The following is a 19,525-nucleotide window of genomic DNA, read 5'->3' on the forward strand; positions in this document are numbered from 1 at the left end:
ACCCTAGTGGGAGAATATCTCTTAGTAATTTAATAAATAATTTGGTTGTATGGCATGTTCAGGTAATTTTAGCAGCACTAAAAAAATAATAATTTAAAAAAAAAAATCATAAAGAGCAATAGAACATTCCAAAAACCCTTGCACTTGTTTCTCTTCTTTCCCCTTATCTCCTCATTTCACTTCACTTCACTTGGTTCGTCACGAAACATCTCCTCCGACATCGTCGTTATTCAACACCAAGTCTCGACCGAGCATAAGTTTGCAAAGGCCAACTATTATCCTTCATTAGGTCAAGCCGAATCACATTTTCGATCCTTGCCTTGTCTAAGAATCTTCCAGTGCGCTGGGACAAGACTCTCATACTTGCGATGAACGAAAAGCCCTGATTCACCCGAAAATTCTCAGTGATGACTTCCTACACGGCTGGAATCAACGTCCTGGGCACTGCGCATGGTTCTTCATTCAAGAGCCCCAATTTCACAACCCCAAGGGCTTTGTTTTTAGGTCAGAGACTGGGCCAAACGTCGCCATCAAATGGCTTTATGTTTATGACCCCGATATCCAATTTCGTTAGAAGAGTCGGACCGCTTCGCATAGTCAACAAGAAAGTTGAAGATATCGATTTAGGAACGACGAACTCGGTCGTTGGGGCTTTTGAGGTATATATATATATATATATATATATATATTTTTTTCTTCAGATTTTTGTTGCTTGTGTGTCTTTTGGTGATGGGTTATTGTAGTTTATCTTTTTTGGGTCTGTTTAGGTATTGAGAAATTCACGGGAATATAATGAATGTGAAGAATTAAGAAAGTAATTCGGCTTCATATGCTGTTCTAATCATTGGAAAATAAGGTTTTCATATTTTTTGTTGGCAGTCAATTGTGGTCGTACAACGGTGGTTTTGGTTATGTGTTTGTGGGGATTTGTATATAGTCTGTTTGGGGATTGGGAAAATGAAGGAAAAGGATGAATCTTAATGGTAAGTTTGATTTGTGCTGGTTGTTTGAGTTAGAAGACTAATTCAATGAATCCAAAAGGAAAACTTGTTCAATGACAGTTATTTGGATTCTTTTACTTATTAGTTCTTCTTACTTTATAGAAATTGAAGGATGCCGAGAAACAAAGAATAAATGAGTTAGAAGAACTTGATAACAAGGCGAACATGCAGTTAGAGAGACAGCTTGTCATGGCTTCAAATTGGAGCAGGGCCTTGTTGACTATGCGTGGGAAGTTAAGGGGATCAGAGTGGGATCCTGAGAACTCACACAGGATTGACTTCAGTGACTTTTGGAGACTCCTGAACTCAAATAACGTCCAGTTTATGGAGTACTCAAACTATGGCCAAACAATATCAGGTATATTTTTTTTTTTCTTATCTAATGCGATTTAAATTGTGTTCCCAGTCATTGGTACTTTTTTCATTTGCTGCTATTGTTCAAATTTAGGCCATTGTTCTCAATTTTTTTCTTCTTTTAATTTCCATGCACTAAAAATATTTCCTTGCCGTGCTTTTAGTCAATGCAGTTGTTGCTTTCAAATATCTGATGCATTTAATGGTGTGTCTTATCCATTAAAAGATGGAGTAAGATGGAGTTCTGTTGCTATTGGGTATTTGTTTGTATCATCATGTTTGACTTATGGGCTTCAGTTTCTTTAGATTTTAAGCATTGGTCTTTTCATGTTTTTTATTCTGATTGGAATGTGGTTGTGAATTAGTTTTGCTTTAAATGTTTTGTTTTTTGTACACCTTGTTCCCTGTGTTTTCTGTTCTTTCTCTTCATAATGAATTTTTGTTTCTTATCAGAAAAATACGTTGTAACCTCTGAAACACATTTACCTCTTTGGTTCTTTGTCTCTCTGGTGATAGTTGCATATGCCAGCACATTGCCTAGTTTGTAAACGTGTCATCTTTATTCCTTTAAATCATTGCGCTCAATAATGGCCTACTTCTGCAGTGATTCTACCTTACTACAAAGATGAGAAAATGGAAGGAGCAAAAGGAAATTCAAAAAAGGAGGTTATTTTTCGGCGTCATGTTGTTGACCGGATGCCAATAGACAGTTGGAATGATGTTTGGCAGAAGTTGCATCAGCAAATAGTAAATGTTGAGGTTCTGAATGTTGATACAGTACCTGCTGAAATATATTCTACCGTTGCAACTGCAGTCATATGGTCTATGCGGCTTGCGTTGTCTATTGTATTGTATCTCTGGATTGACAACTTGATGCGGCCAATTTATGCAAAGTTAATACCTTGTGATTTAGGAACTCCTAGCAAAAAAACCAGGCAGCCACTCAAGCGTCGTGCACTTGGATCATTAGGCAAGAGCCGGTATGTGGAGAGTAATTTCTTGGTGACATGTTGGATTCTTCATTTTCAGAAACTGCTAGGTCACTTGTTGTTTGGGGCATTGTCAAGCATTTTTGGAATTGGTTTCATATATTATTGATTTATAAAACTCATATAGTTGTTCAAAGGGGGTCTTGGGACAGATTTTTTTCATAGTACATTATGCCCTTCTGTCGTTAGAGTAAGTGGGATGTTTTAATAAGAAGAGTTAGTTGGCTGTTTGACTTACGGGTGTTTTCATTTTGATGGGGAAAATAACTTGGACAATACTTGTTCGGTTATTCTGTTTATAAAACAAATTGAGAACATGTCAAGATTCTTTAGATAGTTCAATTTTTCAGAACATGATGTTTGGAGCACCCTGCAAAATTAGAACATGACAATGTGCACAATAATTGTGTATTTAATTGGGGCATCAAATTCTGCTAACAATCACCTTTCCGGGTCCTAATTATAGTTGCTTTTCCGCCAGGGCAAAATTTATATCAGCAGAAGAATCTACTGGCATTACCTTTGATGATTTTGCTGGCCAGGAATATATAAAGCGGGAACTGCAGGAGATTGTTAGAATTTTAAAGAACGATGAAGAGTTTCAAGACAAAGGCATCTATTGCCCAAAAGGTGTACTTCTTCATGGACCTCCAGGAACTGGCAAAACACTTCTGGCTAAAGCTATTGCTGGCGAAGCAGGACTGCCTTTCTTTGCAGCAAATGGCACTGATTTTGTAGAGGTCCGAGCAGATTTTTGAAGTCATGGTTTTGAAATGTAAAGGATTAAATGCCTTTGTAAAACCAAATTTTATGAGGATCAAACAGCATGTTATTAAAATGCATGTAGATATTTTTAGCATTTACCTGGAACAGTTAGTACAATACTTTATTTTAATGCCTTCTTAGAGGCATATAATTGGTTGTTGTCTCCATACAGCACAATCAATACTGTGCTGGTAAAAGAAGATAATCTAACTTAAATTTTCTCCAGATGTTTGTAGGTGTCGCAGCATCTCGTGTCAAGGATTTATTTGCTAGTGCCAGAAAATTCTCACCATCCATTATATTTATTGATGAGATAGATGCCATTGGTAGCAAACGTGGTGGACCTGATATTGGTGGGGTAAGTCAATAGATATTGTTTCCCTCTCTCTCTCTCTTCTCTCTCTCTCTCTCTCTCTCTCTCTCAGTTTTGTTTTCTTTTTCTTTCCTACGTCTTCATAAAGAAAAGAAGGGGAGATGAAAAGTAATGAATTAATGGTTGGCAGTTGCTTTTTTTATTTATTTATAAATTTTCATTCTTGTGTGGTCTTAGTGCATTACCTTGAAAGATAGACAAGGCTTTACAATATTCTTGGGTTTTATATTCTTATAAAGTCTGTTTGTTTTCGTTTTATTTACATTGCCCATGATATACTATCATTTTGCTATTATTCTGTACCATTGCATGCATGATGCTTTAATAATGGTGCAGATATGATAGAGATTTATGTACTCTAGATCTTATTATGTGAACAGTGGAAAACGTGTCCCCCACAAACATAATCAGTTTAATTTCAATAAAATATTTTGTTTCTTATGAAAATACAAATCAACATGCAAAAGCTAGGAGTGTACTGCTTATAAAAATGTTGGTTTATCTTGTGATTATAGTAGTAGTTAAATTTCATAGAGATGGGCCAGCGGCCCCTACTAGCAACACCAATATTGTCCCCAACTTAGCCATCTCCAAAACCCCGTAGGTGTGGGGTTTTATCACAAAAGGCCTCGGTGATATTAGTAGTGTAACCATTCATTATGTGTTTATTTAGTCAAGTTTCTAATGTGAGACTTATATTCTTCAACACACTCCCTCACATGGGACCACCACATAGTGGGCTACACATGGAGCCAAGTCCACATCGGAGTCAAATATTCAAGCCAACATGTGAACACCATGTATTGGGTAAGGGTAAATATTCAAGCCCAACATGCGAACACCACATGTTGGGTAAGGAGTAAGGGGTAAGGGTAAAGGCCCACTACTAATTTGGGCCCAATCAATCAACCTGCTTTGATACCATGTTAAATTTCAGAGATACGGGTCAGCGGCCCACTACTAGCAACACCGATATTATCCCTAACTTAACCACCTACAAAGCCCAGTAGGTGTTATCACAAAAGGCCTCAATGGTATTAATAGTGTAACCATTCATGATATGTTTATTTAGTCAAGTTTCCATGTAGGACTTATATTCTTCAACAATTGTTATCAGGGAAAAATTTCTGTACCCATTTATACAATTTTTTACATTTTTATTTATTAAAAAAATCATCATTTAGCTTCACATTTTTGCAAAAGTTTTATGAGTGCCACTTTTTCAAGTTGCAGTTGCAGATTCGATAATACAAAAATGTGTAATGGTTTTACCCAAACAGATGTAATTGCCGTTCATTTTATTGGTGCCAAACAGACTTCCAAATAGGCACTTATACATGTTCATTCTTTATGAAGTTGCTGAATTAGTTAACTGGTGCCATTTTGAATTTAATAATCTTTTGTTGATTTCATGATTATAATTCACACCATCGTTTTTGGTCTCTGCAATTGTCCTATGAAGGGTGGTGCAGAAAGGGAACAAGGCCTGCTTCAGATACTAACAGAGATGGATGGATTTAAAGAGTTTACCTCACAGGTATGTATTTTCTTCCTCCTTGAATTGAATAGGAAATTTTGTATCTTTGCTGCTAATTTTGTCTTTTTCAGGTGCTAGTTATAGGTGCAACAAATAGATTAGATATCCTTGATCCTGCTCTATTGAGAAAGGGCCGCTTTGACAAGATTATAAGAGTTGGTTTGCCATCAAAGGATGGTAGACTGGCCATCTTGAAGGTGTTTTTTTTTATTGCTTCTAGCATTAGAAACTCTAGCTTCTGAAATTTGCCTAGTCCTTGCATAACGTTCTACTTTTTATGCGAATAGGTGCATGCTAGAAATAAATTTTTTCGTTCTGAAGAGGAGAAGGAGGTTCTCCTTCAGGAAATTGCAGAGCTTACAGAGGATTTCACGGGTGCAGAGTTGCAGAACATACTGTAATTTATTCCTAATTGGTAGTTAAAATTTTCAATTCAGTAACAATAGAGTGATGCACTGATGCTTACATTTTTCCCGTCACCTGACAGGAATGAAGCTGGAATTTTGACTGCCAGGAAGGACTTAGATTTCATCGGACGAGAAGAGCTTCTGGAGGCTTTGAAAAGGGTTGGTGGAGTTTTTCCCCATCCAGCTATCCCTTTTTGGGCGATATTATACACCCCCTGTTCCCACTTCCCTAACAACATAGCTCAAGTAAACCAATTATATAGACTGGCTTACTGCCTCACATGTTCATGTATTTGTTTATCAATTTGCAGCAAAAGGGCACGTTTGAAACAGGTCAGGAAGATAGTACTGAAATTCCAGAGGAACTAAAACTGAGATTGGCATATCGAGAAGCAGCTGTTGCTGTCCTTGCCTGCTACTTTCCTGATCCATACCACCCTTTCACTGAGGTTAATTGTTCTACTTTGTTTTACTATGTGTTGCATGTATTTTTGTGTCTACCAACATGCTAATTTCATATTTTCTATCTTCTTCAGACAGATATAAAATCCATCCGTAGTCAGCCAAATATGCGCTACACTGAAATATCAGGGAAGGTCTTCTCAAGAAAATCGGATTTTGTAAACTCTATAGTGCGTGCATGTGCTCGTAAGTACAAAACATTTGTCTTGCTAGCAAGTTTACTTTTAAGAGCTATGTTTGTCTTTCTTGCTCATCATGCTGGAGTTTTTTTTATATAAATATGTTTCTCTTTCAGTCATTCGAATATCTTAAAAATGGTTAACCTTTTGTCACACACATATTACAATAACGTATGTTCGATCATCCTGTGACATGTTTTCTGTAGACTCTAGCGTTCATGGACCATGCTTGAGTGCATATTTGAAAACCTGCATTCAAATGTGTTTTAATTTCTGAAAATTTTTGGTCTTTTTTGGTCCAAAGAGAAGTGTCCGTGGTAAATTGGTAATGCAATAATTAGGAAATTAAAAGAGAGTAGGTTTTGATATATCGATTTATGACGCACTGTCCTGCATCATGAGCAAACCTTTGTAGGCAACCTTCAACCTCATTTCTTATGTACAAAATAAATCTTAACAACTATTTGATTTTTGAATTCTAATAAACCTATACAATCTGAAAGGAGATTACAAAGGGTGTTATCTAAGCCCGTGGAGAAGGGTTCTTTAAGTTTATAGAAAGCATTCAAACTACTTCTTCATAAAAAATAAAAAAAAGCATTCAAACTACTTGAACTTTACTGCTAAGATTTTAGGGTTAGGATACGCGACAGCTTATTGATATAAAATCAAAGTAGCACCTACAGCTGAATTTAGGCCTGAAGTGACCCCATGTATGCATCAGTGCTTTTGATGTTGAACCAGGAGTTGTAAGGCTCACTCCTTGATATGAACCTGATTATCAAGCAATGGTACCTGGATGAATTTATTCTGCTTTTGCTTCTGTTGATTTTTACTTTTTGGTTTTCTTGTTAAATCTAATCATACAACTGCAGAAAGGAAGTGTATGGCTTACTGATTGCCCTAATTTGTAGCTAGAGTTATTGAGGAGGAGATGTTTGGAGTTGACAACTTGTGTTGGATATCTGCAAAGGCCACATTAGAAGCTTCGAGGCTTGCAGAATTTCTTATTCTGCAGACAGGAATGACAGCATATGGAAAAGCATACTACAGGAATCAAAGTGATCTTGTGCCAAATGTATGCTTCATAGATTTGAGTTACATTCTATATCATTTCAGAAAAAATTACTTTTCTGGAGGACCCAAATAGCTTCAGTAATTTGTGAATTTAAAACAGCTTGCAGCCAAGCTTGAAGCACTTCGAGATGAATATATGCGTTATGCTGAGGACAAATGTTCATCTGTACTAAGGGAGTACCATTCAGCTGTAGAGACAATTACAGGTTATTAATCTGTTTGATTCAATTGAAAATTGAAAAATAAGTTGTTGGTTAGACTTTGGTTGTGTGAGAGGTTGAGCTTTCATACTTAGTCAAGTTGTAATCATGCACTACTTAGTGGTTGGCTCAATGCTTTCATGTCATGCAGATATTTTACTTGAAAAGGGAGAGATTAAAGCTGAAGAAATTTGGGACATATATAAAAGGTCTCCTCGGATACCTCAGGTAGATCTTAAACATAGCGTTGGATAGTAATTGTTATGGCCTGCTGTATTTGTGGGCTCGTATTTTTCTTATGGATAAGTGTTGAATTTCTTAATGTTAACATGATAATTCTGGACATAATTATTTTGAATTAGAGTGAGGTATCTGAAACTATTTTCTTTCATTTTTTTCGCATGTGCTTTCCTTGTCTTTCCTCTCATTCATCGGTAGTTTATGTTTATTCTAAATTAATACGGCTGACAATTCAAATGAAAAGCTATCTTTTATTGATCTATATAAATGTGAGTTCACCCTTCTGTGATTCTTAGTACACTCCTGACCCAATACATCTTTCCCCCGTCAGTGTTGATGATGTAAGATATGTAGAGGAACCTTCATTTATCTAGAAAATGTTCACAATCTAATAGAAGTGTTTAAACTTTGGGTCCATGAATAGACGATTATTGAACTTCTATTGCCTTGGCATCTCCAATGATGTGTGCATTTGAAGCATTTGTTCTTGCTCATTCTTCAGCCTGCAGTGAAGCCGGTTGATGAATATGGAGCCCTAATTTACGCTGGGCGATGGGGAATCCATGGGGTCACACTCCCCGGGAGAGTTACATTTTCACCTGGAAATGCTGGATTTTCAACCTTTGGTGCTCCCCGCCCTATGGAGGTATCTAGAGAATTATGCTTTACCGGGGTTTTTCTATTGCAATGTTTGTCATCATGCTAGCCAATTGTTGTCTAATTCTTTTTGCAGACCCAACGAGTCAATGATAAAACTTGGAAGCTGATAGATAACATATGGGATGAAAGAGTTCAAGAAATTAAAGCTGAAGCTTTGGCAGAGGTTGAAGAAGACAAAGAGGTCCCACAACTTTTAATGGCCAGCCATTTCTTCTGAAAGTAAATATCTTTTCTGTACTGGAAATGCTGTATCTTTTAATTAATTTTACTTATTATTTCCCTTTTACACTTATCTTGAATGGCCCCCCTATTAAGAACGGTAATTTTAGAAATAAAAAAAATACAAATTTACCTTTTTGTAGTCATATGCCTAATTAGAAAATATTTCCTAGGAATGGTTTTTTTCGTTGGAAGCCCAACTTTTGTGCACTTTCCATCATTTCACTCTTCTGGCTTGTACCAGTTATACGTCAGCCCTTCTGCCCATATAGCCTGCGAAATGTAATTCAACTAAGCAATAGTAACATGTTTTAAGATTTATTTCAACCATGCTTTTACCATAAACACTGAGCAGGGATTTTTCTTGAAATCCACTGCACTTAAGGGGTGCAGCCTAACATGCAAGGCACTTTCCTTGGTAAAAGGGTATTTTCCTAGGTTGACATTCGCAGGGTCCTTGTTTTTAGTGAATCCATTGAGTTCATTTCGCTAACATGTAGAATCTCTGATATTTTTTCCTTAGCAGGAACGTTTCTTGTAAAAAGCCTGTTTTGTGAGATCAGAGGATGGTTGAACTCACGATTTATCCTCAAGTATATAGGATGGAGTTGGCAGCATTGTCAGATGAATTTCAACGAAGATGACTCTTCTGTGCCATGACGAAAAGCACAGGTAATCATAATCATCATCCGGCGAACTGTAGTTTATAGAACACGTTATCAAGACATTCAAAGTGATACTAAAAGTAGGGGTTAGAACAAAATTAATTTGTTGATGATTCGAGTGTTGGATAAAAGACAAAACGACGATTATAATGCTGTAGCAAAGAAAAGTGATTATGAAAAGTAGCAGGTTTTGTTTTCAGTGGGTACTGCATGCAGGGCAGTTTTTTTAACTTTGAAATGAGTTACCAATACATTCATATGAGCTACAGCTTTACTGAGGAGAAGTAGCTCTAGGATTTATTTCCCAGGGAACAAAAGAGGCTTGTATAGGAAGGAACTGAGGCTTGATGAAGTGTATTAATTCCAAGACTTCCGCTTAATGCACTTTCTTCTCCACCACTCCTATGAGCTCTCTGTATGGGTTTAAAAACTTTTCCTATTTTCTTTTTATAAGAAGCAATAACATATGAACCAGAGAGAGGACTTGGAAGCCATTGTTTGTGGCAGCTTTCCACAATTTTTTGCTCAGAGAAATGAAGTGCATCATCATTAAGTTGACAGAAAAAAAAAGTCGTGCAACAAGACAATAAAAAAAGGCTATATATAAAAGATCAAAAGCACCATTATTATTGAGTGATGTTCAAGAGAGATGGCAATTGGGAAGAGTTTTAGTAAAATGTGAAAATGTTGGTCATACTTGGAGTTTCCTTGCTTAAAAATCATGATTAAAACGATGTTTCCCGATGAAGATGAATGGCGCCTTTCAAAGTTTAACAAAAGTATGAATGGCGCCTTACAAAGTTGAACGAAAGTATTTTTCAATTGGAAGAATCTCATGTGACATCAGCAAAAGTAAATTTCAGGCAAACAATGCAAATCAGGTTAGCCTCGCCGGCTCTTGAATTAAGCTCATCTGTGAAATTTGCAAAGCAATAACGCAACCAAGGCAATTGAACTATGTCTTGTTGAGTTGTAGATCATCCAATTTCCTAACATCAAATAGCTATGGCAACAATAACCGATGCCCAACACTACCTTCTCTACTTCCTCATATGCTATCTCTCAACCCTCCTACTTAGATCCTTGTTCAACAAATACTCCACCAAGCCAACCCCTCAACTTCATCCTCCTCCAAGCCCACCGGCCCTCCCAGTAATTGGTCACCTTCATCATCTAACCACAGCTCACCAAGCCATTTCCTTCCAAAACCTCTCCACCAAATGTGGCCCTCTCCTTAACCTCCGCCTCGGCGCTTCTAGAATGCTCCTTGTTTCATCAGCCTCCATGGCCACCGAGATCTTCAAAACCCAAGACCTTGCTTTCGAAGATCACCCGGCATTCGCTTTCGCAGATGAGCTACCATACGGGAACTCAGGTTTTTTTGGTGCTGAGTACGGGGACTATTGGAAGTAAATGAAGAAGATCTGCATGACAGAATTGTTTGCGCAGTGGCAGCTGGAACGCTCGCGCAATACCAGGCACGTAGAAATTGGTAATTCTTGTAAAAATTGATTTAGAGTGCTGAGAATAAAGAGGTTGTGGATTTGGGTGGTGCGCTCATGAAGCTTACTAACAACTCCACTTGCAAGATGGTGATGAGCACGAGCTGTTCGGAGAATGGCGATGAGGCTGCAAGGATTGGGGAGATGATGATGAGGACACTTGGGTTGGCGACAAAGGTGTCTTATGGGGATGTGTTGGGACCATTGAAGAGGTTGGGGTTCTGGCTTTATGGGAAGCAGCTTGCTGAAGTGTCCTTGGAGTTTGATGAGCTTTTGGAGGAGATGTTGAAGGAGCATGAGAAGAAAGGGGAGAGAAAGGAGTTAGATTTCATGGACTTGCTGTTGAAAGTGTATCAGGATGATCAGGCTGAGCTCAAAATTACCAGAACTCAAATTAAGGCTTTCTTGCTTGTAAGTAGTCTTATTTTACTCTCATCCTCTCTCTCTCTCTCTCTCTCTCTCTCTCTCTCTCTCTCTCTCTCTCATTTTGTTTCAGCTTGGATTGAGCTTTCTTCAACACAAATTAGCCCATGTCTTGTTAAAATTTTACATTTCAAGAAGGGGAGAAGGGAAAACCTGGAAAACAAGCCTTGGTTTTCTTGGAGCTAGCCTCCTCTTTTTGAACCAACCTTATTTGATGTTTTGTCTCAATCGATGTTATTGTAATTGTTTCCCTTGTTGCTCAGCCCTTCACAAAACTTTGCTTCCAGCCCAGCCGTACCAAAGCTTTGGTCTCTTGACGACATTGTCAGAACCATAAGCACAAAAACGCAAGGCCTAGCTCCAAGGGGCCCATTCCTTGCTAAACCAAGGACTTGCCAAGGACTCGCCAAAGGTCTAGGTACCTAGCTATCAACAGTTCTAGAGGCTCACATTGCTGTTATCATACCTTCCAAGTGATGACGCAACTTCTAGCTTGCCAACTTGGGGGACCAAGGAATGCCTTACGGCTCCTACTAAATCTGGAATGCTCGGTCATGATTACACAAAAACTCACAAGTTCCCAACCCAGAAGTTACTTCTTGACCGCGAACTTGGGAGACTACTATTTACACCATAATCAACCGAGCATATCCAACCTCAAAGCAAACTAACTAGCACCAAAGGCACACACGCCTTCTTCCATGCCGAAAGAAGACATTCTTCCGAAGTGCCAAGCACCTGCCGAAGCTCCCAACTGCAGAAGGTCCTAATTGATGAACCTAACTTCTGGGACACGTGTCACTACCATGGCGACTTGCACAAAGTCCCACATCGGAAATCTACACAAACCTCTCACTTTCACTCCCCTATAAATAGGGAACAGTACCCTAGTAAAAAAGGTAACTACTTTCTTACATTTTACTGTTATTCTACCAAAGTTACTACTCTTAGCTAACTTAAGCATTGGAGAGCCTTCGGCCGGCATCACACAGGTGTCCGAAGCTTAACGATTGCTTCTCCTATTTTGTCTTCTGCAGGCTCTTTCCTTACCGAAGGTCCTCCTTCTCCACTGCTGAAGGCAAACCCCTTTTCTCTAAGTTGACCATCTCCGAAAAAGAGCATAAACAAATCTAGTACTTGTTAGAACGTTCATACCATTTCCACCCAGAATATCGATTGCCAGGTGAACTGTGCAACCTTAAATCTTCTTTTTGGTCGAAAGTGCAACTTTAAAATCTCTGAGAGGAGCAAAATGCTCCAATAGATAAGTCAAATCTGTCTTGGACTTGATGGTTCTGAGCGACATATTTGAATACCATAAAGCAAGCTGTCTTTTGTAACACGGGTTGCACTTGCATGTAGGGGTCATCATTCGAGGTCTGAAGGCTAAAGAAAAAGCCGGCCGATGACCAACCCTACCTGCGTGTGAATTTGACCTCACTTTAAATTCTGTTTTACATTTTGACATTTCCAATAGAGATGCCTTGTCAAACTAGCTAGTCAATTATAGTACACTGTGTCTCACTGGTTCGAATTTTATGCTTTTGTGGTGCTAGGACCTATTCATTGGGGGCACAATTTCCTCCACAGAGACCATGCAATGGACGATGACCGAGCTCATCAACCACCCTGACATATTCAACAAGGTCAGGCAAGAGATAAAATCGGTGGTAGGAAATTCCAGACTGGTTGGGGAAACGGACATTCCCAATCTCCCTTACTTGCAAGCAGTTGTGAAGGAATCTTTAAGACTCTACCCTCCATCTCCTGTGATCATAAGAAAATGCCGTCAAAATTGTAAAATCAAAGGCTTTGATATCCCCCAAGGAGTTATGGTGGCCACCAATGTGTTTGCAATTATGAGAGATATAGAGATTTGGGACAGCCCCAATGAATTTCGTCCCGAGAGGTTCTTGGCTTCCTCTAATCAGGTACATGATAGTGTGGAGTATAATGATCAAGGTCCTCAAACCAACGAACAGAACTTCAACTATGCTCCCTTTGGCGGGGGAAGGAGGCGGTGCCTTGGCTCTGCAGTGGCGCTTATCTTGGTGAACACTGCAATTGCAACCATGGTTCAATGCTTTGATTGGAAGGTTGGGAAAAAAGGAGATGGTGATGAGGCTAATAAGGTTAATATGGAGATTGGAGCAGGCATAAGTTTACCAATGGCTTACCCACTTGAATTGCTTCCTATCATTCACTTCAACCCATTTGTCTCTTCTATATAGTTTTCTATACTGTGAAACCTTACAAGTTGCCTATATATCCACTTTGTCATGTGGTGCTTAAATAATTGAGCATACTTAGGGATCGTTTGATACACCATATATAGATTGAATTGTCAATTGAATTATATTTAAAAGGGTTGTTTTACACTATATTATACACACTTCTTTGTATCAATTTAATGAAGTAGCGAATAAACGTAGCATACGATAACTTTTTTAAAGTGTAAATAACAACTCGATCGAAACACTTTTAGCACTTGTAATGTAATTGTCTTTTCTCATAAATTGAAAAGAACAACCAATTAACAGAAAAAAAAACTGCTGATTATTGTTACATATTCTTGTATTGTTTATAGAAAATAATACATATTCAGTCACTGCGTACCACATAATAACCAAACCCAACATCTCTCATATACACAAGCTTAGAGACGTCTGAATAAATTACAGCAATCATGTGTACATATATAATCACATTCTCTGGAGGGGAAGTCTGCTGGGCAAGAATTCAAGCATCTCTCATAGCAAGGAGTAGTAAGCACCTAAATATTGAGGCGCCGGGGAAGAGTACTCGGCATCATGGGGGTGGGGGAAAGGATGGAGAGAGGAGAGGAATTAGGGATTTGCGTTGGATCTGCCTATTGACTATTTTTCAAACCCAGGCAACATCTTCGTCGGCTTAAGTTTTTTACTGAATTAAAAAATTCGCCGGCATTAATCCATTCTCATCCCAACATAAAAGTATAACCGGCTTAAGTTTTTCAAAATAATAGTATAGCCGCCAGGATATAATCCCTTTTTTATATTACAAATTTATAAATAAACCCAATCCTAGACATGTATTTATAAAAAAACCCAAGCACTATTTAAACATAGAAACACACCCAAAATCAACCCCAAAGTCAACTTTTTGGGTGTGTTTATAAATGGGTTTTGAGTGTGTGTAATGATGGGTTTTGGGTGTGTTTATATGTTTAAATAGTGCTTGGGTTTTTTTATAATTTCAACCCCCATTTTTGGTGTTTTAGTGAAACTCCCTTTTTATATTTATTCAAATTTAATAGTATAGCTGGGCGGCTATACTTTGTGCTTCTTAAAAAAATTCAAATTTGATAGTGTAGCCGAATGGCGATACTCCGGCTTTTTAAAAAAATTCAAATTTGATAGTGTAGCCGAACGGCTATACTCCGGCTTTTTAAAAAATTCAAATTTGATAGTCTAGCCGATCGGCTATACTCTGCTTTTTTTAAAAAAAATTTCAAATTAATTGTATAGCCGTACGGCTATACTATATTTTTAATTTCGTCCCAAAAACTATATTTTTAATATTTATTAAAAATTAATACTATAGCCGCGCGGCTATACTCTTTCCTTATTAAATTGTTTTCAAACTAATAGTCTAGCCGTACGGCTATACTTCATTTTTAAAAAATATTTATTCAAATTAACTGTATAGCACTCCGTTTTTATTTTTTATTTTTATTCAATTTAAAAGTATAGCTGATCGGCTATACTCCATGTTTTTGAATTATTTTTTTTTAAAATAATAGTATAGCCGACTGGCTATACGCTGTTTTTAATATTTACTCAAATTAATAGTATAGCCGAGCGGCTATGCTCTGTTTTTAAATATTTACTCAAATTAATAGTATAGCCGAGCGGCTATGCTCTGTTTTTTAATATTTATTCGTATTAATAGTATTTTCAGGGTTATTATTCATATAAATAATTTAGTATTTTTCATTTAATACTTGTATTATACATGTAAGTACATATTTATCAATAATACTTTCATTTTCCATATAATACTCGTATAATACTTCATGGTGATTTTTTCCATAGTTATTATCTGTATATTTTCCAGTTAAATATTCGTATTATACAAGTACATATATATTTTTTAATAATACTTTCATTTTCCGTACACATCTTAAAGACTTGGTAAAATACAAGGTTTTTTTTTATTCATTTATAAAAATCAAACATAAAATACAAATATGTACTTATAATAAATTTTCAAATAAATTATTGTAAAATATCACATAATGGCGAAAAAATTTAGTTGTAAAAATTCCCAAAATTATCATTTATCTAATAAGTAGTACGACTGTGCTGCAATACTATGTTTTTTTATATATAAATAAATAGTACACCTGCCCGGCTATACTCTATTTTTTAATATTTATTCAAATTAGTAGTGTAGGCGCGCTGCTATACTCTGTGTTTTTAAATTTTTTATCAAATTAATTCTATAATCCTTGTTTTTTAAAAAAATTCATTCAAATTAATAGTATAGCCAAAAAATTATGCATGCTTAATATTTACTTATATTTATTTTTCTGGTACCAAGTGTTCCTCTGGTTTTCGATGTAAACGCAAATATTCATGATCATGGTTATGACAGTTTAGCTTAGACTCTATACAAAAAATTATGCATGCTTAATATTTACTTTTATTTATTTTTCTGGTACTAAGTAGTTCCTCTGGTTTTCAATGCAAACGTAAATATTCATGATCATGGTTATGACAGTTTAGCTTGGACTCTACCGAATTGAAATATTTCAATATGAATTTCGATCATTTGAAGGCAATTCATGTATGAATGAGCTGCTCAAAACTGTTGCCAAAAACTCCATCACAGAATGTTGAATCAATTACTTCGAAAGCAATTCATGCATCAATGGTAAGACTCAATAAATAGTGAAATACAACGCTGTTCCACAACCAAACTCAAGCACATTTTCTCACGAGCTACTTCTCGTCTGGTCTAGTAGTTGCATGTTTGTGGGTGAGTGCGCTCCTGCGCAAACCAAAATAACCTTACTATTCCACCCACGAAATGCTTGTAAAAATCATAAAATATATGCGATCTTTAACTACATGCAAGTACATGTCAATTTTTATCACATCACTTCGTGTTTGAGTCCGAGATTTCTGTTCCGGTCAGCTGCCAACAGCTTTTTACAAGAAGAGGGTGAAACTAATTACCAGATGTACCACGAGCTGTATTACAATTCTCTCCTGAAAGATGGAAAAATGTAACCATGTCAAACAATGACAAACGTGGAAGTTGAATGGTAAGGGATTAAAGAAAAGAGGGTAAGAAAATTACTGGATCTATAAACTGCAGTAATCCACGTTACAGGATAAGGTTAAAAGGCTACAATCCTATGAAGACCAGCAACAGCTATTTCCTTGAGGCTCGGGCTCTCTTCCAGGGACAACAATTTTTGTACCCTTGAGAAGTGAGGCACTCCCTTCCGACTCTGCTTCGTCATTGGCAATGAGGGACTTCTTGCCAAGGATTCGATAAATTTCCGTTAGTACTGTAATAAATGCAGATTCAACATTAGTAGCCTCAAGTGCTGATGCCTCCATAAAGAATAGGTTCTCCCTTTGGGCAAACTCTTTCGCATCCTCAGAAGGTACAGCTCTCAGTGTTCCAAGGTCAGACTTGTTACCTACAAGCATCACGACAATATTGTTGTCAGCATGCCCCCTCAATTCCTCTAACCACTTGGTTACATGATCAAATGATTGATGCTTGGTTATGTCATAGACCAGCATTGCCCCCACTGAACCTCTATAGTAAGCACTTGTCACCGCCCTGTATCTGAGATCAGCACCAGAAGTGTGAAAAGAATAAAAATTTACAAGCACAAGACTATGGACTTCGAGGCAAGAATAAAGGAGTTTATTTCACATGTTAGACACAGATGTCAGGGTAACTAAATGAAACATAGATCTCTCTATCTATTTATTCCCTCCCCTCCTCCGCACACACACTATACTTATATAAGAATCTCTTACTAGCAAGGTGCAAATTGCATATCAGCTCAAGAAAAGCTTTTTGAAATCCTTATTTCACTTTTTTTTCATCAAAGCAGAGGTCACGCCCATCCAGCTTACTCCATTAGCAGGGAGACGAAAAATCTTAACAAAAGCAACTATGAAAAGGTTTTATTTTAGAAAAGAAAAACAGAGGTGAAACCTGACTAGCATACTCCACCAGCTGGGAAAACACCCTTAAAACAATAATATAACTATGGAATGATTTTATGTTAGAAAAGAGAAATGAATCTACGAGAATTTTCCAACAAGAATACCTTTAACTGCTATATTGCAACAACTTTAAACATCCAATATCACCAAAACTCTATGGGACTAGGATCACCGTAAACACTGAATATAACTTTAAATGTAAATAAGCAACTTAAGTTCCTTGGGCCTTTACATGTAACCAAGCTCACAATATCACTCCTTCCATCCTAGCATCCTCACCACAAGAGGGTCGAATCACACACCCACATATAGTTTAAGCTTTAAACTATTTTGGTTTAAATTGTTAGCTTCCTAGAATACATAGAAATCAGTAACTTTTGCATTATTTCTTTTTACACAGAAATAAAGAAAGGAAAAAAAAGAAAAAAAGACCCATTAGTAAGACTGTTTTGTGTTTCTAATATCCTGTGCTAATAAATTGGAAACAAAACTTGCTCCACCCAGCAGTTAAAACATCAGGTCACTTGCTGAGCATATTAGTTCAATCTTGAGTGATCATAACGTCTAGTTGGCAACTCCTTTATTCAGTGATTCTTCGTTGTTATAACCCACAGAGAATGTCAGTTTATCAAGCATCTATCTTTATGTGTTTGAGGAGACTGTATTGGATTATGGTAAATTTACTAGATCTTGCAACGTTCCACAACTTGTTCATTATATTGGATTCATATCTACATTTCCACAAATTTTTCAGGGCAGGGGTTGTTTTGGGCTAAAGACTTTACCAAAACATGGACTGCCCTTCTAATTCAGCAAAATCGTGGTGATCATTCACATGATCACATCTCAAACAAGAACACAAAATAAAATTCAAGCAAACCCACATAATAAATTGTGAACAACAAAAAACCCACATCAAAAAACTCAAATCACCAAAGCACAGAAACTTCCTTAAATTATATAATTAAATACAAATAAATTAGAAAAGCACTAACCTTTCTTGACCAGCGGTGTCCCAAATCTGGGCCTTGATGGTTTTGTGGTCGATCACGAGCGTCTTAGTCTGGAACTCAACCCCAATTGTTGCTTTTGACTCCAAACTGAACTCGTTCCGAGCAAAACGAGCCAAGAGCTGAGACTTTCCCACCGCTGAGTCTCCGATCAGCACCACCTTGAACACGTAGTCGATCTTCTGATTGAAATTACTTTGCAAATTCGACATCTTCTTGTATATTTGTCTAAATTTCAAATCTTAATAAACCCACCAAAAAAATTATAATACACAAACCGAAAAAGGAAAGAGGAACAAATGTATTTCTCACGTATGAAACTTTTGAAGAAAAAGAAAAAAAAGAAAAAGAAAATGAAGGAATGGAGACCGAGACCAATTGATCAGTATGGGAATATGATCGAATCGGTGTAATTTAGATGTGAAAAGATATTTCGATTGCGTAGAAGAAGATAGTGAAAACTCGCAGAGTTGAGCTAGCAGAGTTTTGGGGTCTGTTTCCTCCTCCCCATATTTGTGCGTAAATATTAAATTATTTTTACAGAAATGACAGGAAATTTGCTGTTGGAATTGACATTGGAGAACAACGGCTTTTGTTTCTCTTTTCCTTTCGTCAAAGAATGATTAACAATAATTAATGAAATCATTTAACAATTAAGGAAGGCTCTTTTTGGCATGCCCTATGGATTTTTGGTATCAACATATTTATTGAGATTAATTTTGTCATTTTTATAATTTTTATAATATATGAAATCATCAATTTTTAGACAAATAATTACTGGTGAAAATAAGTTTGAACTTCAAGAGTCGTTTGTGTAATTTTTGAAACCTAAAGGGATTTTATGAGAACTTTAAAAACCTTGAGGGTATTAGTGTAAATAACTCCTTTTGTTTTCTTTTTATGGTCTGTGAGAACCTTTTTTTTTTTCTTTTATAAAAAAATATATATTTTAAAGAAATATTCATACTACATATTAATTATTTATTAATATGGCTTTTCCTTATTTAATATTTATTATGAAGACCTAAATGTTATAAAATATTAAGTCTAGTATGGGATTATTCCTTTAGGTGAAAAATGACACCATTCTTGTTTTCCACATGTAGAGACTTGGGATTGGTTTTAATCAAATCATCATTGCCATGTCACCTTGCGTGCTAGTAACAAGTGGTGTTGTGATATCATTGGGCAAAGAGGGATGAGTCACATTATTCCTTTACTTTTCTATC

The 19,525-nt window shown here is 36.8% G+C and overlaps 2 protein-coding genes and 1 pseudogene across 5 annotated transcripts; 2 read left to right on the top strand and 1 right to left on the bottom strand.

Moving 5' to 3' along the window:
- The first annotated feature begins 142 nt into the window (after positions 1-142).
- Positions 143-9,327, top strand: EMB3144 (AAA-type ATPase family protein). Of its 3 annotated transcripts, XM_089051734.1 has the most exons (18): positions 531-659; positions 880-983; positions 1,104-1,359; positions 1,960-2,335; positions 2,826-3,084; positions 3,336-3,467; positions 4,945-5,019; positions 5,091-5,216; positions 5,307-5,416; positions 5,507-5,585; positions 5,738-5,875; positions 5,963-6,074; positions 6,982-7,145; positions 7,245-7,350; positions 7,496-7,572; positions 8,087-8,230; positions 8,318-8,463; positions 8,990-9,327. In XM_089051734.1, the coding sequence occupies exons 2-17, from the start codon at positions 981-983 to the stop codon at positions 8,459-8,461; spliced, it is 2,301 nt and encodes a 766-aa protein (XP_088907860.1). In that variant the 5' UTR covers positions 531-659; positions 880-980; the 3' UTR covers positions 8,462-8,463; positions 8,990-9,327. The 3 variants fall into 3 exon arrangements, with proteins under 3 accessions (XP_008231350.2, XP_008231351.2, XP_088907860.1); XM_008233128.2 differs by lacking the exon at positions 880-983 and having other exon boundaries at positions 143-659; positions 8,987-9,327; XM_008233129.3 differs by lacking the exon at positions 880-983 and having other exon boundaries at positions 143-659.
- A 185-nt stretch (positions 9,328-9,512) lies between these two features.
- Positions 9,513-13,434, top strand: LOC103330569 (cytochrome P450 705A12-like; annotated as a pseudogene). The gene is made up of 2 exons (XR_016126726.1): positions 9,513-11,041; positions 12,610-13,434. The product of XR_016126726.1 is annotated as a cytochrome P450 705A12-like (transcript).
- A 2,485-nt stretch (positions 13,435-15,919) lies between these two features.
- On the bottom strand, positions 15,920-18,864 carry RABA4C (RAB GTPase homolog A4C). The gene is made up of 3 exons (XM_008233131.2): positions 18,282-18,864; positions 16,397-16,897; positions 15,920-16,305 (listed from the first exon to the last, which is right to left on the bottom strand). The coding sequence occupies exons 1-2, from the start codon at positions 18,506-18,508 to the stop codon at positions 16,453-16,455; spliced, it is 672 nt and encodes a 223-aa protein (XP_008231353.1). The 5' UTR covers positions 18,509-18,864; the 3' UTR covers positions 15,920-16,305; positions 16,397-16,452.
- Between the last annotated feature and the right edge of the window lie 661 nt (positions 18,865-19,525).

The sequence above is a fragment of the Prunus mume genome, linkage group LG5 (assembly GCF_029339155.1).
Source record: "Prunus mume cultivar Tortuosa linkage group LG5, ASM2933915v1, whole genome shotgun sequence".
NCBI lineage: Eukaryota > Viridiplantae > Streptophyta > Magnoliopsida > Rosales > Rosaceae > Prunus > Prunus mume.